Source organism: Bos indicus x Bos taurus, chromosome 7 (assembly GCF_003369695.1).
Source record: "Bos indicus x Bos taurus breed Angus x Brahman F1 hybrid chromosome 7, Bos_hybrid_MaternalHap_v2.0, whole genome shotgun sequence".
Lineage (NCBI taxonomy): Eukaryota > Metazoa > Chordata > Mammalia > Artiodactyla > Bovidae > Bos > Bos indicus x Bos taurus.
Window position 1 is genome coordinate 64,135,295 of NC_040082.1, and position 24,505 is coordinate 64,159,799.

General features: G+C 47.1%; 1 protein-coding gene across 6 annotated transcripts in view; it reads right to left on the reverse strand.

The window, feature by feature from the left end:
- Nucleotides 1-24,505, reverse strand: part of LOC113895342 — a 205,455-nt gene that overhangs the window by 157,612 nt on the left and 23,338 nt on the right. For all 6 annotated transcript variants that reach the window (XM_027546456.1, XM_027546454.1, XM_027546455.1 and 3 more), the window contains exon 2: nucleotides 5,576-5,778. In XM_027546456.1, coding sequence (XP_027402257.1) covers nucleotides 5,576-5,778 — 203 coding nt within the window. The remainder of the gene's footprint in view (nucleotides 1-5,575; nucleotides 5,779-24,505) is intronic.

The following is a 24,505-nucleotide window of genomic DNA, read 5'->3' on the forward strand; positions in this document are numbered from 1 at the left end:
AAAGCCAGCTGTCTTGTCCACTCTACATCTTCAACACACCAGTCTTGTTCAACCCCAGGGCCTTTGCACTTGCAGTTTCATCTGCCTGTCATGCATTCCCCTCATTTTCTCACAGCTAATTCCTTGTCATCCAGATCTCAGCCTAACTGTCTCCTCCGTGGGGAAGTTGTCCCTGACCACCCAGTTCAAAAGAGTTGTCCATCACATCACCCATTTTTAATGCTTTACAGTGTACTTGTCACCCCTGACAATTTTCTGCTTTATTTATCTATGTGTACTATCTTTGTCTCTCACCATACTGGGAGCCCCAGGAGGTAGGGACCTATCTGTCATGCTTTCTGCTATGCCCCCAGCATCCAGCACAGCGCCTGGCTCAGCCCCGATGCTTGGTCACTAGGACATGAGTGACTGTGTCCTCCCAGCTCTTCAGTCCCCCTCCCATTACCCACCCAATCTCCCCCAAGGCCCAGTGCCCACATGGTGAAGACCAGTGTCCTGATTATGTCAGAACTTAGGGTAAGGGTGAAGAGAAGTGGGAATCACAGTGGCTGTCTTCTTCCTCCCCAAGTCTCAGCCACCACTCCCACCTCCCCATTTCCCGGGCTGCCCTGGGTCACACCTGCCATGGCCTGAGGATGAAATGGTGAACAGGCAGTCTTGTGTTCTGGAGTATCAGCTCTGCAGGAAGACAGCCAGGGGTCAAATCCTGGCTCCCCACTGATGGCCAAGGGGCCTGAGAAGATCTCTTCACTCCTCTGAAGACAGCAAACAGATTGGTGGTTGCCAGGGGATGGGGGAAGGGAGGGATGAACAGATGGAGCACAGAGGGTCCTTAAGGCAGCAAAATGACTCTGATACTATAATGGTAGATACATATCATTAAACATTTATCCAAACTCATGCAGTGTACAAGGAAGAACCCCAGTGTAAACTACGGATTTGGGTGATCGTGATGTGTCAACACAGGTTAATCAGTTACAACAAATGGACCACTCTGGTGGGGAATGCTGACAATAGAGGAGGCTATGCAAGGTGGTGGGGGGAGGAGTACACGGAAACTCTCTGTACCATTCCCTACATTTTGCTATGAACGTAAAACCATTCCAGTAAAACTAAAGCTATTAAAAATTTTTTCAATTGTAAAAATCCAGCACCAAGCCTGGCCCCCAGAATTCCCTGAAAAGTGAAAGTGAAGTTGCTTAGTCATGTCTGACTCTTTGCGACCCCATGGACTGTAGCCTACCAGGCTCCTCCGTCCATGGGATTTCCCAGGCAAGACTAGTGGAGTGGGTTGCTATTTCCTTGTCCAGGGGAGCTTCCTGACCCAAGGATCAAACCTGGGTCTCCTGCATTGTAGGCAGATGCTTTTACCATCTAAGCCACCAGGGAAGTTTCTGATATATATCTGGCAAAATGTGACTATGCCTCTTCACGCCTTCAGTCTACCAAGTAGCTAGACACAGCCCTGATGTTGTAAATTTATTGTACCATAGTTAAAACATTAAGCCACACTTAATACCTGCACAGTCTGAGTTCTAATTACAGCCACCCTGACAAACTTGCATTCAGACCCTTACTGCCATACAAAAAGTTAGAGACCGAGCTCAGCAGCCTCATTACGCAACAAGTTATACCTGGACCACAGGAAAACAACCAGCTCAGGACGCCTTGGTCCTCAGAGTTGCACCAAGATGTCCTGGTCTGAATGCCCTTCCATCAACACCAGCCCAACCCATTCAACCCATCCTCATGGTGCTTCCCGCCTGCTAAGCACTTGGTCACTTCACCACCACCCCACCCACCCTCCGACCGCAAAGCAGCCCAGGAAGGAAAACAGAGTAAGGCCTACTGACCCTCTGTGCACCTGGGGACACTGAGACCCGGAGCCACACACAGAGTGAGGGACGAGAAACCTGGAAATCTAAGTCTGACTTCTATTTCCATGTTCTTTCAACTCCTCTGTCCTGAAGGACTTCAAAAAACAGGGCTGGATGACTTACTATCATCAATACTCCTTTTATGTCTCATTAGAATGAACAAAAATTCCAACTTCTTATTCTTGTCTAGACTTCAAAGTGCCATCTTTACAATGGTTTTCAATGCCATTTTATGATCTGGGCTTCACCATAAGCCTGTCAGGTGGGTGTCAGCCTTCACATCTCATCGAGTTTGAACTGAGGCCCAGCAAGGCTTCTGGCGGCCCAAGGTCACACGGAGCATCGGGGGCCGTGGTGCTTCCCACGCCAGTGCTCTATGCTCTCCACCTCCCACCTCCCAGACCTAAATGAAACTCCCACTCCAGATCCCCAGAGACCCACAGCGCCTCACCGACTACCTGCTGCCGGTGGTGCCACTGCGTCCCCTCCTCCTCGGCCTCTCATCTTGCTGACCTCAGCCCACTGTCCTTGACGAGTCCATGCCCCTTAACAATGAACCCTCTGGAACCCCCCACGAATGTACCCAAATACACTTGCCAAATATCACCACCATCAGATCATCCTCCACCTCAGCCCAGAGCACAGCTAATGATGCCTCCCAACCAGTGGGGGCACCAACTGAAAAACAAAGTCCTGAGAATGGACCAGATGGTGCAAGAAGCAGCTAACAGGCAAAATGTACAGACCCCCGAGTTCTGGGCAGGCCGGGGCTCACCTTGGCATTACCTATCCGTCCATCATCCGTCCGCAGCAGGCAGCACCTCCACTTGCTCATTTCTGCAGAGGCCAGTCTAGCGTGGAGGCCTCACCAAGCCCAAGCTTTACCCCAGGCCCTTGAGCCGGGCAGCACAGGCATAGAACCCCCATTTCCCAGTGTGCCTGTGGTCACTGGTCAAGGGCCAGCACTTGGGAAACCTTCTCCCATCTCTGGAACATCCCACTGACAAACCTAAACCATGTGAGAAGCGTGTAGACAATGGTGCATGGGCCACACTTCAGAAAGCTGATCTGGGAAAGCAGTCCTGGGCAAGGGGACTGGGGGGACTCCAGAGAGAAGGGGCTGGTTCTCTAGGACAGACTTGAGCTGATATCTGAGGGGTGGGTCAGGGCACACAGGTAAGAATCTACAAATATTTGGAAGGCACAAACACTGGGCAAGAATTACCTTGCCCAGTAACCAAATGTTTTAAGACATTAGGCAAAACTTGAACCGTAATTTACTTCTTGTCTTAATAGGAAAGTCTCACCAAGGATGGAAGAGGTGGCCCAGACACTGGACTCTTTGGCAGCATGGAGTAGACACAGAATCTTGGTTATCCTCCTAGGACTCCCGGGAACTGGACAATGAAGAGACTCCCATGGGCAGAGTCTACACATAATCCTAGATGCCAGACTTCCAGGGAGGTGGGAGGAATTGCTCAGTGCACGTCTTAATCATAGGGGATCCTCAGCACAACACAACCTTCCTGGAGGGAGGTCAACCCTGACAAGCCTCCCAGAATCCCTGAGCTCCTCATAGAGATGGAAAAAGCCAGGCCCAGAGAGGGTCAGGGACTTGCCTCAGTCACAGTGGGCATGTGAGTCAGAAATAGTCTTTGTCCGTCCCCATGCCCAGGGTTATCCCCCTGTGGCACCAGCATGGTCTTTGCACTTTTGAATTTCTCCCCAGGTCCCCGCCCAAGCTATCCAGCTTATTACACAACAGCTGACAAGTAGCCCCAAGTGCTGGTGACAAGAGCCCTTTGCTTCATTAGTGAAGCTTTGCCGTAAAGGGTCCTCACTTCCCTAAACACAGTCTCTCTGGGGCTGACAGCCCATAGCAGAGCGCACGCTCAGAGAAAGGACAGGAAAATGGGTATAAAATTACATAATAACGTCTGGTTCACACACAGAGTTCTCTCAACCATGGAGACCCACTGGGAAAAAGTTGAGGCAAGATGACCAAAGGTTTGATGGGTCTTTTAAAGTTTTGTTTGGTCGAAATGTTTGCTCTTATTTTAAAAACTTCTTTGTCGCAGATAAAATTGTTCTCTAATTTGGTCATACATTTGGATTTCATTATTTTCAGAATGTATTCCAGACATCTAAAATTAAACAGATGTCATCAACCCCGTTTAGACCTAAAGACTTGTAACCAAACAGTGACTTCAACCCCAGCGCAATACCGACTTGGAACAGTGTTTTAGTCATTAAAAGTTTTAAAACTCTGCCCCATTTTTCTCATTTCCTATAATGAGATCTCTTCCCCCTCCTTAAAATACGCCAATTCTTCAAGGGTCAGTGGAAAGTCAAACCAGAGAGTAAAGCAAATTTAAATATGAAAAATGGAAGAGTGAAACATGAAATCCACTGAAACCCTTATGGAGGAGCTGAACCACGACTTCATCACAAAGGAGGGAAAATAGTCCGGGAGAAAGCTAGGAGGAGTGTGAGCGCAGGAAGGGGATTTGGCTTCTAAAGCCTGAATTGTTTTATCGTTCTTTTTCTGACAGGGATTAGATTAGTAAGAATCCTCCAAGCCTGCTCCAGGCATCCTGGGGACAGTTAAAAAGACAATTCTCACACTCCTCTGAACCTCATCTCCGAGCTCGCCCCCAAATGAATTTGTTAGATGGCATAACCAGGTCGGCAGGAAAACTGCCTGTCTGAGATGCCCAGAATTCACAAGCAATGGTACCCGGCCCTTGAGATACACCTGAGCAGTGGGGGAGGGATGTCTGGACCTGGGGTCTGGACAGGGTCACATTGGGGTCTGGCCTACTGGGCCACATCATGTCTTCATGACATCAGTTTCTTAAGCAAGAGAGAAAGAATAAAATTAGAGAAGGGGATGAGAGGGGTACAGAGCAGAGAGGACCTTTGCCTCTCCCACGGTACCTCCAACTACTCTATTGCCAATGAGTAGGCAGGCCACCAGCACGCAGGCCTCTGCCCCTAGGCCCAGTCCTCTGACTAAACAGAGCTGGTGCCTCAGCTGGGCCTGCCACCCTCAGGAGCCTAGGCCAAACATCACACTGCTCATTCAGAGGCCCACACCTAAATTCAGCTCAGGCCCCATCTGGCACGCCCTTCCTTCCCCAGCCACACACTCGCATGGGGACCCCACACTGGATGGGGTGGGGAGAGAAGAGCTGAGCCGCTCACCTAAGCTTCCCGATGCTTCTTCTCGCCACAGCCTCCCCAGCCTCTTCCTTTACAAAATAACTCTCTGTCCTCACTCCTCTGGGCAGAAAAGCTCCCTACATGATGGAAAACCAGTTCGCTTCTAAAGACAGGATGGCACCTCCTGGAGCTCGTGGCCCCAGATACCTGTTCCAAGGAGGGTGCTCAGCCCCAGGTCCCAGGGAGGGGCATGGCCATGGATCTGCTTCCATGGGGACTGGCAGAATCCTTGTTGGAGTCTGCCACAGTCACCCCGTGACAGGAGGGGAGGCAGGCAGCCAAAGGACCACAGAGACCTCTGAGAGTGAACAAAGTCAAGGGCCTCCCATGAGGTGGGCAGAAGAAAAGAGTGATGCCTTTGAAACACATGACGGGTCCATTTTTGACCTGAGTTGGACCTGTTCAGTACATTCCAAACATTAGACGCCAACAAGCCACCTCCCCAAAGCCAGCTGTAAGTTCACAAGTGCACTTACCCCCAAGTCTTGGGCAAGTCAGCCTCCCCGGGCCTTGATCCTCCTATAGGCACATCAGTTGATTCATGAGGGTGTGCTCTCCACAACTGACAAACAGCTTCACTGCTGAGGCAAGCCTGGAGAGAGGAGTCCTGGCTGGCTGGCTGTGGCTCTCTACCGAGGAGGACTGCATACTCAGTGTTCATTAGTGATGTCTGCCTTAACTGCGGGAGAGCAGAGGTGGGACAGCAATTAGTTCTTCTATCTGCCAACCCAGAATCAAACCCGCTTGTTCCTTGGGGAGACTGAGGCCCAGAGAAATAGATGAACCTATACCAGGAGGTCAGACATTAGAACAGAAGATCAAGCATTAAAAATTCTTCACGTTTGCCAATGGGTCTATTTCCATCCTCAGAGTTCTCTGGATTTGAATGTTAGACTTTTCAAAGCCTCTCTGACTTGTTTTCTTAGAGGGAGCCCCACACACCTGTAAGCGATGCATCAGGCGGGTAGACTGAGGTCAAACAGGTGAAGGGATGCTTCAGCTTACACAGACAGCCAGTGACAAACCAGGACAAACCCAGGCCGACCTGCTCACTAGACCACCAGCCTGTCAAGTTGGCACTTTTACCCATCAATACCGAGACACTGGAACTGCAAGAGGGCATTATACATCTGGGAGGGGAGAATGGGAGGAATGCAGAAAGAGGGTTAGCTCTTCAGCTCACTGCGGGGTTCATACACAGTGACAATTTATTTGTGGTAACCACCAAACGCCCTCGACGTCACTTCTGAGACCCGGAGGTTGACCAGCTGCCTGAGAAGACCCCATTACCACTAGGGCCCTTGGAGCTTACTCCTACAAAGACTGTGTGACCAGCTAAAGTCACTTATTTCTCTAGGAAGTAGCTAATTAAGCTCTTAGTGCACATGGCAAACTGAAGGCACAAAAGGGACCAATCGGCTGGTAATTATTCGCTTTAGGGAAGGATTGATTTTTTCACCCCATAAAAATGGGGTTCTTATAAATAGCAAGAGCCCTTCTTCTAGCATGTAGGTATAACCCCATCCACAAAGGCTCTGAGTACACCAGCCTGTTCAGGAGCACAAAGCCCCTCTTAGGTTAGAACTTGACAACTATCCTGCATGAAACACCTGATGAACCACTCCTGCCTGGTCTAAACACCAAAGAAAGTGTGAAAATGTTCGTCACTCAGTCGTGTCTGACTCTCTGTGACCCCATGGACCACAGCCCACCACAGAAGACTGTAGCCCCCTGGAGAAGGGAATGGCAACCCACTCCAGTATTCTCACCTGAAAATTCCCATGGACAGAAGAGCCTGGTGGGCTACAGTCCATGGGGTCGCAGAGAGTCGGACATGACTGAGGGCGCACACACACACACACACATGAATGAATGCCTAATTGTAAACTCAGTGAGGGACTCTAAAGGAAAGGAACTCTGCTCCAGGAGAGCTTTTGATAAAGGCACCTGAGCTGGCTTGAGAGTCAGGGAAGGCTTTGCTAGAAATAACTAATATATTAACATCTAAGGGATAAGTAACAGTTAACCAGGCAGATATGGGTAGGGCAGAAAGTGGTCTGGGAAGAGATGAGAGCATGTGTCAGGGCCCCGGGGTAGGAGGGAACATGGTATGTTTGAGGAGCTGGGAGAGGTGGCCAAAGTGGCTGAGGAGTAAAGAGCAAGGAGCGGCAAGACAACAGACAAGGGCTTGGAGGGCACCCAAAGAGGTTTGGTCTTTCTACAGAGGTCAGTGGGACACCATTAAAGAGGTGAGTGCAAGGGTGTTCTGCAGAGATGGCTCTGGGTGCTGAATGGAGAAAAGGCCAGGAGGGCCAGGTAAAAGGAGGGGGCTGCAAGGATGCTACTGCAGCTGTCCAGGCAAGAGACAAGGCAGGGGGATACGGTGGCAGCAGTGAGGACGGACAGACGCGGAGGGGTTCAAGAGCTACAGGACGTAAAACCAACAAGACACGGGGCCGGACACCCCCGGGGGCTAGAGCGGCCAGGTCAAGGACGCCCCCTGAGTGTCCAGCTGTGTGAGTGGATGGACAGAGACTCCCCTGAGAGGAAGGACCCTGGAGGAGGTAGCAAGATGGGTGTGCTGGGGGAGGAAGGTCAGAGTGAGTCTTCCATTCCTTCAAGACAGCCACGTAGAGATAAGTGCAAGCAGGAGAATACACGGGTGTCAAGGGAGGACATGTCCAGTAATGTGGTTCCTTTCCAAGGGCTGATCAGGGACAAGTCCCAGGATATTACAGCTCTCTCTCCACAGCCCCTCTCACTTCCTCCTCCTGAGCCTTCCTACCAAGGGATTTCATATGGAGATTGCAAAATAGAGCTGCTTGCCATGGAAGTCAGACACCTTTTTGCACGAGCAAAATTTCAGTCTTTTTTCCCCTACAGAAACAGTAAGGGAAAAAAAAATAATAACCTTCAAATCTAGCCAGGGGGATTAAGTGTAGATACTCAGGAGGACTTCCTGGCTCCAAGGGTGTGACACTGGAATGCATTAGTAAGCAGGAGTCTGGGCTCCCCCGCGCCGCCTCCGAGGTCCCTGAGATAGGAGTGGATAGCAGTCTCTTGGGGATGCTTGGAATACAGTCCTGTCAAGACACAGGGGATTGGACCTAGTAACCACCGAAGCTCCCTGGGCCCAAATGATTAAGTGCTAGTCACGGGAACCCTGTCCACCTGGTACCCATGACTTCATTCACCAAGCAGTCCCCACAGGCAGAACCAGTGCCCAGGGGCTTTACTCTTACTTCTTCATCTCATCCTCACAACAGTGCCCCTGGGTGCAGTACTCTCTGTGAAAGATGCAGACACTGAGGCTCAGAGAGGTTAGGTAACCCACCTGAAACCACCCAGAGAGTGAAGTACACTGCTGGGGCTGGCATCCTTGACCATCACCAAAGCCCATACTTCTCCCTTCTCCCCAACCCCAACCCCACTCTTATTGGAGAAGAGCCTGGTGTTACAGTGCTCTTAGAAACATGGCTAACACGGACTACGGACAGGGTAGAAATGATCTACAACAGCATTTCAAAACAAATGCATTATACGTATATAAACATAACAAAAGTCACAATAAATATGTTATACAATGGTACCCAAAGAAGAAAAATTTGCTATTCATGACCAGAAAAAAAAAGGGGGGGAACTGTACTTCCCTGGTGGTCCAGGGGTTAAGAATCCGCCTGCCAATGCCGAGGAGACGGGTTCAGTCCTGGTCTGGGAGATCCCACGTGCCGGGGAACAAGTCAGCCCGTGTGCCACAACCACTGAGGGCCACGCGCCCTACAGCCTGTGCTCCACAGCAAGAAAAGCCACTGAAATGAGCAGCCCGTGCCCTGCAACGAACAGTAGCCCCCGCCTACTATGACTAGAGAAAGCTGGCATGCAGCAACGAACATCCAGTGCAGCCATATAGAAATTTTTTTTAAAAGATGTCCAAAATTGGGAGAAAAATCTGTAAGAAACAGAACCTTGTAGAAAGAGGCAAAACATAAAGCTTTGTGCATATTTTAAAGGTAGTTAATGCCAAAGGGCCTTTCAGAAATACCCTGGCTACATGCACCAGCATTTACAAGGGTTGCTATTTCCACAACCTTGCAAGAAGTTTCTACTGATTTGTAAGAAATGTGTACGTTCTTCATCTATCATGTGATACAAATGTATTTCCCTGTCTGTCCTTTGTCTTTATGACGTGTTAGTTTCCTTTCTGGAAATTTAACTTGAATAACACAGTTTACAAAGTTGCTTAAATCTGTCATTTAAAGCAAAAATCAAAGGAAAGACATGTCTTTGCAGGATTTTAATTCTGTTCTCCATGGTTGACAAGCCACCATGTCTGATGAGTGACAGGAGAGGCCGCCCTGGGGCTCACTCAGAGCGGCAGCCCTCCCGGATTATCGGCATCCACTGGTCTCTGTCTCTGCCACACCTGTCGTCCTGCCTCCAGGGTCCCAGAGCACCTAGACCTTTGCAGGGGAGCCCACACCCCCAGCCTCAGGTGGTAGCACCACACCCAAGCCAGAGGGTGGCACCGGAAGCTGGCTGCACCCTTCCTGGGACCTCGCCCCCTCCAGAGGCAGCTCCACACTCACTCCAGGTCTTTCCCTGAGCTGGTTCCTGTCACAAAGACACACACCTGCAGAGCACGTTGTCTCCAAAACATCAGCTGGTCAGAATAAGGCCATGTGACTCACCGTCAGCTCTCAGGCCTGACGGTATAGAGCTGGGAAACTGAGCCTTTGGGCTTTCCCTCCACCCCGCCATGGAAGGAGCTGGGCATGCCACACAGTCACAACACAATGTCCTTGCCCATCACCCTTCACTGTGGGCAAGGGGCACCAGGGCAAAGCTGAGATGCACATGACCATCTGTCCCCAAATGGCAGCAGATAAGCCAGCTTACAGGCTTCTCTCCACAGCACCCCGTCCTTCCCTTGTGTCACACCAAGACAGCAGGCAGTTGCTGCAGAGGATGAGAACCCCTAAGAAAAGAGCAGGGGGGACTTCCCTGGCAGTCCAGTGGTTAGGACTCCTTGCTTCCAATGCAGGGGGCGCAGGTTCGATCCCTGGTCAGGGAACTAAGATCCTATGTGCCACATGCCTGGCCAAAAAATTAAAAAATAAAAAAAAAAAGAAAGAAAGGAGTAGGGGCCTAGAGTGAGCCCAGACCAGGGCTGGGAGACTCTGGTCACCGGGCTTCTCAGCCAAACCCAGGGTTGCCCTCTCTCTCAGAAAAGGGGCCTCTGAAGCCCCCTTTTGACTCGGCAGCCTTCTCTCAGCCCCCGCTGCCCCATGTTGCCCAGCTATGCAAACACAGGCATGTTTGGGGGAAGAATGGTGCTCATATTTAATAACCCTCAAATCTGGCTCCACATGTGGCTATTGTTAGGTAGATTTAAACAGCAATTACAGAGGTCCCTCCTTCCTCCTCGGCAACATCTAGGCCCTTAATCCAGCTAAGACCCAGAGAGTTGAGGGTTGAGCTCACCAAGATAAAGGTACCAGCTTCAGCAGGGTCTGCTCCGGGCTGGGAGAGCTGGAACACAGACAATGGCACTCCCCAAATCCATTCCTTGCCAGCAAAAAAAAAAAAAAAAGAGGATGGGGTACAAAGAAGGGACTGCCTGGCTGATGTCTCCATGATAATTCAGCTTCCAGAGGATTTACTTAGAAAGTTTGCAACAATGTTTGGACTGAGAATTCAAAAAAAAAAAAACAAAAAAAAGCAACATGCCCCCTCAGCAGCTGAAGCTCAGGCCAAGACAGGCAGTGGATCTGCCTGCTTCTAGGACTCTGCAGCCCCCTGCTCCTTTACCTCAACGGCAGACAACCCAAACGCTTCTGCCTAGTAGGCAAGGTGGCCCACTATCTGACTAGAGTAGAAACGTTTCCATCGAGGAAACATCAATGGGAGATAGGACTGGATGTGCTGGAAGAACTGCATGATGTGACTTGAGGGAGCCGTTTGCATTTACACTGCCTGAACCTTTGCTCAGGCCAGTTCCCTCACCAGCAGTCCCTCCCCTCCTGTAAAGTCCAGCTTTAAGGTTCCCAGTGCTGCCCTGGACTCAGTCTTCCGTGTTTGCACCCATGTTGTCTGCACAGGCTTGAGGGGCTCCCAGTGTACAGCTTGTCCTGTGGGGACCAGACCCCCTACTCCAGTTGGGGAAAGAGGCTCAGGAAGACAGAGGCCGTGATGTCCCTCTGCGGGCCTGGGCCGGCTCCATTAGGCCAACACCCCGCCTCTGAAAATGAAGCCCTTTCTCTCTGTCCCAGTGTCAGCGGAGTGAGTGAAGGTCCCAGCCCTGGAAGCCCTCCCACGGGGCTGGGAACCCTCTGCTGGGGAAGGGCCGGGACGAGTGATTGCATGGTCCCTGCCCACCCTGGAGGCCTGTGACTGTCTGGTGAATCAGCCCCTCTCCAGCCAGTCATCCTTTCTAGTCTAGATCTTCTCATCTAAGTTTTCTGAGTATAATTTGGTTCTGCTGTATCACCAAACAATAATGAAAACCACTCGGTGTCAACTATCATCTCCGATAAAGGCCCGCTCGGGTCTGAAGGGGTAAAGGGCCCGCAGCCAGCATGTATGGAGTGCCTCATCCCTGCCAGACAGGCACTTGCTGGGACTCACACACAACTCCCCTCGGAGTCCAGGAATGATGGCTGTGCGTCACCCAGACTGGGATGTGAATCCCAGCTTCACCGCCCAGCGGCTGTGTGACCCTGGGCAAGTTACTTCACCCGCTAATCCTTAATTTCCTCATCAGCAAAGTCATAATAACAGTAATAACAAGTTGAGGGGGTTGTCGTGATGGCTGATTAAATGCACTCACGCAGCCATTCTCAAAGTGTGGTCCTGGGACCAACAGCCTGGGAACCGGATGGAAAGGCAGATTCCTGGGCCCACCTTAGTTCTCCTGGCTGGGCTCCTCTGGGGGAGGGGGGTCCAACCACCTACTTGCACAGACCCTCTGGTGACTGTGATGCACTCAGGGTGCAGCATCACTGAGCTGTGTATAGAATGTGCTTGAGGACAAGCGCCGGGCAAGCAAGCCGCAGTCTGCACTGCAGGGACCACTGTCTGACTCTCTCTTCTGACGGACCTGAGTCTCAGTGAGGTCAGGTCACTGCTCCAAACAGCCAGAACCCAGGCGGCATGACTCTGGAGACCAAAGCCTATCCAACAAGCCCTAGTGTCTTCCATTTAAAGCCCAAGTTCAGATCAGTTCAATTCATTCAATAAGTTGAGTCCAACTCTTTGCAACCCCATGGACTGCAGCACGCCAGGCTTCACTGTCCTTCACTATCTTCTGGAGCTTGCTCAAACTCAAGTCCATTGAGTCAGTGATGCCATCCAACATCTCATCCTTCATCGTCCCCTTCTCCTCCCACAAACCCTAAAGCAAAATAAGTCCTGCCAGTGTTTTCCACGTGGTAAGCAGAGGTTAGTGTGGGTAACAGCTAAAAACACTTTATGTAAACCTTCAAGGAGAGCAAAGAGCCTAAGAATAGAAATGACCCCTCCAAACACATGAGGGTATAGAGCCTCTGTGGCCAGAGATAAGTCCATTTATGCTCAGGAATAAAGGAGCTGGGATACACAAGCTGAGGGCTCTCTAGGACACAGATGGCAGATACTCTCAGGCCAGCCACCTTCACGGCACTACAGATAGATATGTGAGCTGGGCAGGTCACACCGTCCATCTCTTTAAGTACTTTTCAAACATGAAATGCAAAGTACAATTAGCAGCCAGTCAAGAAACTTTGCGACTTTCCCCCTAGGACTCAGTTTCCCTGCCTGCCTAGAGGGTGGGCAATAAGGGCTGTTTCCCCTTTCCACGTCTGCAGCCTCTGTGCTTTCTGTGCCTTGGAACAGACCTCTTCCTCCTCCTCTCAGCTCACGCTCCAGAGTCCGGGGCCACCATGCACCTACTATGAAGAGGGCACTGGCCACACCAGCTGCGAAAGGCCAGACAAGCCTGGGTCTCAGGCTGCAGGAAGAAAGTGGGGAATGGTCTCTGGGAAACCATTCTGCAGAGAACTCACTGAAGCCACTGCCCCTGGGGCTGCTCCGTTTCCCATCTTACCATGTCACCCCAAGGTAAAGACCCTGTGGGGTCCTCTCTGCTTCCAGGAGACCATCCAAACTCAATGTCATCCGTCCCAGCACTCAGTACAACACGTGGCAAGCACTAGCCTCCTGATACCTGTAACAAGTGTACGGAATGTTCCTAAAGCAACATTCTCAGTGCACCACGCCCCCTCTCCCCATTAAGCTTCCCCAACCTTAGCAGAGCCCACTGAGCTCCTCTGCTCTCCAGACTGTCACAGGGCCTGAGATGCCACTCTGAGTTGTTCTTAGATCACCTTCAACTCTCGGCACTCTAGACACCTCCGAGTCTTTTAATTCCACGAGGAAACCAAGCTCTCCCTGACCTCAGGCCCTTTGTATATGCTTGTCTCTCTTCTGGAATGCTCGTCCCCCTCGTCTTCACTTGGTGGATTCCTTCTCAGTCTTTAGGCTTCAGCTTAAAAGTGACCTCCTCAGAAAAGCCACCAGAGGAGGCAATGGCAACCCACTCCGGTACTCTTGCCTGGAAAATCCCATGGACGGAGGAGCCTGGTGGCCTGCAGTCCATGGGGTTGCTAAGAGTCGGACACGACTGAGCGACTTCACTTTTCACTTTCATGCATTGGAGAAGGAAATGGCAACTCACTCCAGTGTTCTTGCCTGTCGAATCCCAGGGACGGGGGAGCCTGGTGGGCTGGCGTCTATGGGGTCACACAGAGTCGGACACGACTGAAGCAACTTAGCAGCAGTAGCAGCAAAAAAGCCACAGTATCTAGAGTAGGTTCTCTCCCCTTTATTTCTTTAATAGCACTCTTCACAACGTGATGTTATCTTTTAGTCTCTTGTGTTTTATCTGACTGCGCACCCCACTCCAATGAAAGGTCAGCTCCAGTAACAAGAGACCACCTCTCGCTCACCCCTGTCTTCCCAGTGCCTGGTACACTGTAGATGCAAAATAATATTTTTAGAATGAGTAGGTGAATGAATGAATACCCAGGGAGGAAGACAAAAAAGCAATACAAATGATCCTAAAGGAAGACAAGAGAGACCATACTTGGTTGCAGGATGTGAGGAGCACAGGCTAGGCAGGCCCGAGGCTCCTTCGCCCAGCCTGGCTGAGGGTAGACGAGACTGCCACGGTGGGTTTGGACCTGCTCCCAGTGGACAGAGAGTGGCACTGGAGAGCTCACCATAGATTGGTGGTGACCTTCTGCCCTTTCACCAGCTAGCCCCAAAGCAGGGCACCTCAAACAGCCCCTGGGCCATGACCACCATGTGCAGACAAGGGGCTGGGCCCAGTGGGAGGAGCCTTTGCCCTTCCCAGCCCACCTGTTCTCAAGGTCTGTTGTGATTCAGGGCCAGTGGCAGGAGATGGGGAAGGACACCCAGCAAAGGGAAGCTGCCATCAGCACTGCACTGACTCCACCAAACAGGTCCTAGCGGGAGCCTGGCGTCCTCATGAGTCCCCTGCTGGAAAATACTCAGCTCCTGGGTGGGGTGGGGGACACCTATAGAGAGCATGAGACCCTGTGTCCAACCCCCGGGACAGACCCCTGCCAGTGTTTCCAGTTTGTGAGTTTCTTGAGGCGCATGAGTGCCAGACTGGGCTGGGTGATCAGCCTAGCGTTTGCCTTTCATGGGCGTCTGAGCTTCTCCTTCCCAGACTTATATTTGAAACATGCCATGATGGATGTTCACGCCAATAGGAAGACTAACAGCTGGCCACCACTTATTTATTCAAAGCACCTCGTGCCGTGAGAGATTTCTACACACCACGTTGCCAACTAGATTCCACGCTGCTACCACGCACGGGCTCGCTGCCAGTGGCTCCCCACCAAATCAGAGCCATCGCTTCCCCCATGGGCTTCTCAGGGAGGGGAGGAGAGTGGGGAGGGGTCTCTTCCTGTTCCTGTCCTCACTCACTCTGTGGCCTTAGGCGGGAGTATTTATACAGCGGCTTTGACTGCTCGCAGCCAGCGAGGTCCATTAGTTGGATGTAAATAGCTCTCAGCTCTTCAAAGGCCAGGGCAAGTCATTCTGTGAGGTCTGAGTCAGCCCTGCCAGGGTCTCGCGTTTCAAGCCTTATTCATCTTCTTGATAACTTCCATAAAGGGCCAATGCTGCCTTTTTGCTCTGCCGGTCCTGCCAACAGCACCCCAGTAGGATTTTCACAAGAAATTGGCATTCGCTGAGCTCCTACTACATACACAACTCTAACCCAGTCACTCCAGAGGGCACAAAAAAGCAGAAAACATATTCGCTGTTTTTTAGGGAGTCAGGCACACATGGACAGGAAATAGTCCAGGTCAAATCACACTGAAACCTTAAGAAACGCAGGGCAAAGTGGCCTCAGGTATAGCAGAGTGAGCCAGGAAGGCACACAGCCCAGTGGCCAAGGACATGGCCCTGCTGTCACAGAGAGACTGGACTGGGGTGTGAATTTCAACTCGGCCTCTTTCTAACTGCATGACCTGGGGCAAGCACCTTAAACTCTCTGAGCCTATGTTTCCTCTTCTGTAAAATGGAAGTAAGACTACAGATAATAGGGTTCTTGTGAGAACCAAGTGAGATGGTTATGGAAAGCACTTGGCATGGTGCTTGCCACGATAAGCACTCAAGGAGCAATGGCTGTGGTTTACTGGAAGAGATGCTTTCTGGGGAAAGCGAGTTCTGATGCTCTGGTATAAGTAATGGACACAGATCTATCCTCTAGCTTGTCATCCTGCCCTTGTGGAGTGGTGACTGTGACACCTGCAGCCTCTCTGATCTAAAGTCAGAGAAGAGAGAAGGACTGGCTACTGGTCTTTGGACCATGTCTTCCAATCCCAAGAGACATACAGGCTTCTAGGAAAAAAGGAGTCCAAGTCCCATAGCAAATTAGCCCCATGGAAAAAAAACAACCAAAAAGCACAAGGTTGGATAATACTCAGGGAAGCCAAATCTGAGCCACGGCTGTGGTTGGGGTGACGGGAGCAGGGAAACAGCACCCTTCTTGGAAATTCTGCCATGATCTTGCCTGCAGGGAGAGGCCTGGCGAACAGAAGCACAAGCCCTGTCTTCTGATAGGGAACTGTCACCGGATTCCACCTCAAGCTCTTTCTCACCCTTTGTTTCCCAACACCTTCACAACTACTACAGGGGGCAGGTGAAGCAGGTTGGAATATCATCTGCAGTTTACAGAGGTAAAACCAAAGATCAGAGAGGTTAAGCAACTTGCCCAAGGTCACACAGCAAGGCAGGGGCAAACCTGGAACTCACACTCCATCTTCCAACTCTTGATCCAGTCCTCATGACTTTCCTTATCTTTCTCCCCAGCAGTCTCAGCGGCCAAAAGTCAGAGCTGTTTGAATAGTTCAAGTATATCCTACAACACAAAAATCCTTCAACCAATCATGAGACTCCATGGAAACAAACGACATTTTACATGTGGCCACTTTCCAGATGTTCCCAAGATGGCCAGAGAGTCTCCAGGGTTAAGACAACAAAGTCTCAAGAAGGAAGCAACTTAAGTTTTTGTCAAGGGTTAACGGTAAGATAAACTATTCTACGTCCACATTGTGGAATACTATCAGGCACAAGGCAGAATGAGGTAGATCTTGAAGTACTGCCATGGAAAGAACACCAGCACACTGATGAGTGAAAACCACAAGTTGCTGAATGAGGCATGTGATATGATCCCAAGGATATTAAAAAAAAAAAGACAACAATGAAAACCCACTGGATTCATAAATATACATACACAAACACACTGGAAAACATATGGTTAGACCTACACTGGATATCTTCCACGTGCCCCTGCAGATCCACTCTCCACCACGCTCCAGCCTACCCCATGCCCTGGGAGGCACCAGCGGGTGACCTTGCCTTCCAGCCAGTGCTGAGCACCAATACAAGATCAAAGGAATGGAGGAGAAGGAGACCAGAGTATTTATTCTCCCAGTTTCTACCTACAGTGTCTCCAAAAACTGACCACAACCAAAGCTCCCGGCCCCTTTCAAGTTGCTTGGCTCTCTTCTCCCAGGTTCGGTTCCTTGGGCCTAAAGGTGAGAAAGCTTTCCCTGGGGTACTGTGTGATGCTTTGGGCCTTCCCTTGACATGACTTTACATAGGGTCTCTCTACTAAAACCTCCTCAAATCATCCTAGTTAGAACATGCCATCTGTTTCCTCCTAAGACAGACCTAAACTGGTGACAGTTAGCTGCGGCAGGGAAAAGAGGAATAAATACCAGAAGCTTAGAGATCTATAGTGACTTAAGCCTTTTCAATAATGATGTGTTGTGTTTGCTTTTTATAGTAAAAAAACTTTAAGCAGAAACAAAAATGCAGAGAACACCACAGCAAGGTTCCAAGTATCTGCGGCTCAGGCTCAACAACCATCGGATAATGAGCAATCAGGTTTTAACCATGGTCCCCCAGCCACTCCCACCTCACGCTATTTTAAAGGAAATCTGTGATATTCTATCACCTGTAATGTTGTAAACGAAGGCAATTGTATTTCTACGTTGCCTGAGTAAAAATTGATTAAAAACAAAGGAATTCTCAAAGCTGTAACTTTTGTGGGTGAGAAGACTCTGTCCTTGTTTTTAGTTTGTGACATTATCAAGGTTTTTCCCCTGTCACGTCCCAGAACTGTGGCTCAGAGGCTGGCCAGGTGGCCACGCTGGCCCCTTCAGTTGACTGGGGGCCCAACTAGCTCAGTGGCCTTGCCATCCAACCTGTTCTAAACGTGGAGGCTCTCACTATTAATACAAAACCCCAGGAATACCTCCCATTGGAGCATCAGTTTTTAGGTTGTTTGGTCTAGTTTTTTGTTTTTATTCCTGCTTTAACTTTTTATTGAAGTACAACCTTATGTGTATGAGCCTCATTCCATATTGTTGGAAATAGAAGTAGGCTATTCATTTTAATCGCAATATATAGTATTCCACTCTGTGAATTTATACCATAATTCATTTATCCTTCGTACTCTTGATGGGTATGTCCGTGGTTTCCAGTTCAGAGCTGTTACAAATGGTGTTGTTATGACATTCTAATACATGTCTTTTGAGGTTTACATGCATGCTTTTCTTGGGCATACACCTAGAATGGAAGGCATATTTTAACCTTGGTAGACACAGTTACCAGAGAAGGCAATGGCACCCCACTCCAGTACTCTTGCCTAGAAAATCCCATGGGCGGAGGAACCTGGTAGGCTGCAGTCCACGGGGTTGCTAAGAGTCAGGCATGACTGAGCGACTTCACTTTCACTTTTCACTTTCATGCATTGGAGAAGGAAATGGCAATCCACTCCAGTGTTCTTGCCTGGAGAACCCCAGGGACGGGGGAGCCTGGTGGGCTGCTGTCTATGGGGTCACACAGAGTCGGAAACGACTGAAGTGACTTAGCAGCAGACACAGTTACACAAAGTGTATGTGATTTCCAGTATTCAATATCCTTGTCAACACTTGGGTATTTTCTGGGTTTGTTTGCTTATTCTACCTCAGTCATTCTGGTAAATATAGTGTTATCTCACTGTGGTTTTAATTTGTGTTTCTTTGATGACTAATGAAGCTAAACACTATTTCATGTCCTTTTTGGCCATGTGGATATCCTCTTTTATGAAATATCTTTTCAGGCCTTCCTTGGACATTTTTCTAGTGAGCTGTCTTTTTCTTATGAATTTGCGAATGTTACTTATGTATTCTTTAAGTAGAATTCTATAACATTTATAGAATGTTACTTATAGGGTAGGATACATGTTTTCTTCCATCCTATAGACTGACTTTCACTTTCCTGATGGTGTGTTTTGATGAAGAGAAGTTTGTACGTTTCATGTGGTCTAATTTATCAATCTGTCTGCTTGTATGGCTAGTGATTTTATGTCTTGTTTAAGAAATACTTGCCTTGCACTGTCCTCAGTTTTTACAAAGATTCTCTGAGGAGGGGAAAAAACACCTACTAGAAATGGAATAAGACAAGCACTGAGAGACCACTGGAGAAGGCACCAAAACAGTAGCTCCAAGAAACAACATACAGTTGCCTTATTACAAAGATAGTCTCCTGGTTTTTGCAATTCCCTTGTTAGCAGCCACTTGTCAGAACCAAGGCTCTTCTCATTTGCAAAGACTTAGCTTAGACTGAACTCACCCCCATCAAGAGAAAAATGTAGAGCTTAGGGTATTTCTTTTGATGCTTAAAAAAAATTACTGGATACTTAGCAATATGCCAACAACCAGCAAAGAAGATGAGTGCAGGGATTCTTGAACCATAAGGAATAGTAGGGAAATGCCAGCATTAAAACCGAAATGGCTTTCAGAGGATAAGTGTTTTTAAGAAGAATAATTATGTTTCTATAGGGGCCACCCTCTCTCACAATAGGGTACAACTCCTATGCTGTATGAAAAGATTTCTAAAAACTTCCACTATGGAACATTTCTCTCACTGAAAATAATAAATAAAAATGTGATTAACACAGGTAGTGGTCTTATTGTCACCAAATTTGTTAATCCAAGTAATTTAAAACCATTTGTTGCAATGATAGACGTTCCTTTAAAAATCAACATTTTCACCTTTTTTTCAGTAATAAGATGGAAGATGATGGTGGCTTCCTAAATCCAAACCTTTCCTCACATCTAAAACCAAAAGCAAGAAACATACAAAGAAGCTAAGACTGATGGGGGGTGGGGGTAGGCAGGAAAAAAATCTATACATGATCCATGTCTTCAACATTACAAGGCACTAGATAATACTATGAACTTCAAATTACAGTTAAGTAAAGAAATGAACACCAAATTTCAACACAGCACCGACAACTGCTGCAAGTTTTTGACTATAGAGCACTAAAAAGGGGAGTCTTGGGAAATCCATGAGGAAAAAGAGGAGGGGAGTGGAGGACACAGATAAAGAATGATCCCAGAAAAGAAAAGTCCATCACCAAAGTCTATTATACCTCAACAAAGCTGGAAAATAAAAAAACACACTAAACTTAGCAGTTCACAACACTGGCTACAGGGAAACTACTTAAAAGTGAGTTGGGTTAGAGGCAGCAATGACAGAGAATTATGACTTTTAAAAGAAAAAGGAAATTAAAGTGTTGCCCCTTAGAGCATTGACAGTAATTTTGAAAGAAAGAAAGAGAAGGAACCTAAGAATCTTGCAGGAAAAAAGAGAGAGAGTCAGAAACAAAATATACCAAACCCGTCTCTTCACTCCCAAGGACTCTTGAGAGACCCTTGGACCGCAAGGAGATCCAACCAGTCCATCCTAAAGGAAATCAGTCCCGAATATTCATTGGAGGGACTGATGCTGAAGCTGCAACTAATACTTTGGCCACCTGATGTGAAAAACTGACTCACTGGAAAAGAACCTGATGCTGGGAAAGATTGAAGGCGGGAGGAGAAGGGGACGACAGAGGATGAGATGGTTGGATGGCATCACCGACGCGATGGACGTGAGTTTGAGCAAGCTCCGGAGTTGCGATGGACAGGGAAGCCTTTACAGTTCATGGGGCCGCAAACATTCCACAGTGACTGAACTCAACTCTCTCCACTCCCAGCACTAACCATTCAATAAACTGTACTTCACTATGTTGACATAAGAGGGCGCTCTTGAAATAGGAACTCTCTCCTCAAAAATACTCAGGAGTGGAGGGGGAAACAAAATCAGAATAAGGCCGTATGCCGTCTATGGGGTCGCACAGTCGGACACGACTGAAGCGACTTAGCAGCAGCAGCTACTGTAAGAAGAAAAGATCAAATGCAAATCAAACAGTTTAGCTAAAAATTTTCTCACCCTCCCACCAAAATAAAAAACAACCATGAAACAGAAGAAGAAAGCTATAAAGTAACATTTCAAGCTAATTAAATACGATTTTAAATTTGAAGCTATAAAAAGCTAGATTCACATATAAAACCTAAGAATAAAAGAGGATTCCTCAAATTAGGAAGAAATGCAGCGAAAGTTGATAAAATTCGGGAAAAAAAATTAAAGAAAAATTCAAAACTATCTCAAAAATAAAGAATAAATGACAAGGTACCAAAGAAAGAATAAGTCTAAATAAAACAGTTAATAAGGGCCAATGAAGAAAGGTAAAACAAAAAAACAGAATGGAAATTAGTTTAAAAAGAAATAAAAAATATCAGAGAGAAAGTAGTTAAAATGGAACGTGGGCAAAGAAGCTCCAATATACATATGATTGGAGTCCATGAAGAAGAAAAGTAATGCGACAGAAATACATCAACACATTGAAGAGGCCCCTGTGTGCTTGGAAAACTAATCTAGAATGATCAATTTTGAGATGTTTCCTAGTAAAAGGACTTGATTTTAATGACAAAAACATCCTCAACCTCTATGCAAAAGCATCAAATTCTTAATGCAGGTGAGAAATTTAGTCTGGCATAAAACTTCCTTTGAGCCGCATAAACAACAAGGCCAGATTGAAACAGCATTTTCAACACACAGGGAAGAGAGGACAAGCCACGGATTTTATATTTAGCCTTATCAAACCAAGCTTTACCCAACCAAAAGATAATGGGGGGAGGGCCTTCAGCAAAGGGATCAATGGTGATCACTTGATATATTTAATTACAGAGCTAAGAATAAAAGAAGGAGAAGCTGGGGTCATGGTAACAGAAGAATATATAAACATTATATGTTCTGACCAAGCAGAAAAAACATAACCTTAAAAATGGGAACAAAGGGGAAAGTAAAATATGACCACTGACTGTTGTTTAGGTAATAGATGGGAGTAAATTATATCATTTGAAACCGATAGTCCACAAGGTAAAAGTTTAAGAATAGGATAGATTAAGAGCAGTGTAGAAGGTACAAATGCAAAGGCAATGGCTTGATCAAAAATAAAAACCCTTCTAAATACCAAAGAAACTTTTAGACAATAATGGAAAAACACCAAACACAGAGAAAGGAACTTAGAAAACATAATACACACAGTCCTAAGGCAGCATCTCAGCCTATTACTCAATGGGGAAACACCAGAGACATTTCCGCTGAAGACAGAAGACACAGATGCCCAGTTTCCCGCTACTAGCATTGTACTGGAAGGATTAGCTAGTGAAACTGGGCAAGAGAAAACGGTAAGAGTCTCGAGAGAGTTGTAACAGAATAAAGAAAGTGAGCTGTACTGCACAGGACGTGATAGCATACCCGGAAAACCTAGAGAAGAACTGATAAAACTCAAGAGTTTCTCAAAAGTGTTGATCTTATAACTCCTTTACATCCTTAAAAATTATTAAAGACCTCAAAGAGCTTTAATTTGCGTGGGTTATGTCTACTGATATTTACTGAATTAGACATTAAAACTGAGAAAATTCTAAATATTAATTTAAAAGTAATGCTAATAAACATGTTAACATAAATAGCATTATTTGAAAATACAAAAACTTCCAGTGAGAATGACATTGTTTTACATTTTTGCACATCTCTTTGTTATAGAGTTTAACAGAAAACAGCTGGATTTTCATATCTGCTTTTGCATTTAGTCTGTTATTATTTCACACATTATGTAGCCTCTGGAAAACTCCACTGTACACTCAAGAGAGAATGAAGTTATTAATAAAGGGGCAAATTATGTCTTATTATTACAAAAAGTATTCGGACCTTGTGAATCCACTAAATGTGTCTCAGGAACCTCAAATGTACTGAGACCAGGTAGTGAGAACCACTAAACTAACTCAAACAATAAAATAATTCATCAAGGCAGCAGGATATAAAATAAACAAGAGTCAATAGCCTTCATAAGCACAAATAATAAATAATCAGAAGATATAATGTAAGAGAAACCTCCCATTTAAAACAGCAGTAGAAAAGATAAAGTACTTAAGAATAAATCTAACAAGAAATATTCAAAACTCTTATGAAGAAAACTATAACACACTCCGATAAAACACAAAAGCAGACATGACTACTTTTGTGTTTGGGACATGACTGAGCATGCAGGCATAGACAGAATTAAAACTATGTGGTATTGGCACATAAAAAGACAGACGAATGGAACAGACTAAGTTCAGAAATAAACCAAACTTCCTGTGGAAATCTAGTCCGTGATAAAGGTGATATGTCAAGTCACTCAGGCAGAGATATAGTTTGTAATAAAGAGTACTGATACAATAGACATTTGGAAAAAAATTAAATTTGATCCATTCTTCACATTACATGCAAAAATAAATTCCAAACCGACCAGCGATCTTAGTGTGAAAAACTAAATTATATTACTACTAAAAGAAAACATGAGTGAATCCTTCTATAAGAATTATGAATCAAAATCCAGATGAAATCAACTTTAAAAAATGATAATTTTGACGACTACAAAATATTTTTTAAGTTTAGCATGGCAATAAAACACCACAAGTAAAATTAAGATAAACATCAAACTGGGAGGAAATATTTGCAACGTACATCACTGATAAAGGGCTAAGCTAAGCTAACTCGCTTCAGTCGTGTCCGACTCTGTGTGACCCCATAGACGGCAGCCCACCAGGTTCCTCCATCCCTGAGATTCTCCAGGCAAGAACACTGGAGTGGGTTGCCATTTCCTTCTCCAATGCATGAAAGTGAAAAGTGAAAGTGAAGTCGCTCAGTTGTGTCTGACCTCGACCCCCTGGACTGCAGCCCACCAGGCTCCTCCGTCTATGGGATTTTCCAGGCAAGAGTACTGGAGTGGGGTGCCATTGCCTTCTCCGGATAAAGTGCTGCTGCTACTGCTAAGTCACGTCAGTCGTGTCCGACTCTGTGAGACCCCATAGATGGCAGCCCACCAGGCTTCCCCGTCCCTGGAATTCTCTAGGCAAAAACACTGAAGTGGGTTGCCATTTCTTTCTCCAATGCATGAAAGTGAAAAGTGAAAGTGTAGCCGCTCAGTTGTGTCTGACTCTTAGCGACCCTGTGGACTGCAGCCTACCAGGCTCCTCCCAAGGTATTTCCCAGGTAAGAGTACTGAGTGGGTTGCCATTGCCTTCTCTGGATAAAGGGCTAACATATCTTTAAAAGGCTCTTAAAAATCATATAGGAAAATAATTAAGCAAAGACATAAATAGACAATTCACCAAAAAGACTTAAGAATGCTTCTAAAATCTATGAAAGATGTTCAAATTCACACACAATCAGAGAAATACAGAACAAGACTTCACTGAGATACTATTTTTTACCTATAAGATTGGCAAAAATTCAAAATCTTGATGTATGTTCTGTTGGCAAAGTTGTAAAGAAATAAGTACTTTCACACACTGCTGATGGGAATGCCTTTTGTACAACTCCTATGAAGAGGAGTCTGGAACAGTAACAAAACTATGTCTCTTTCTATCTTGATTCAACAGTTCTACTTCTAAGAAATCACCCTAAAGATACAT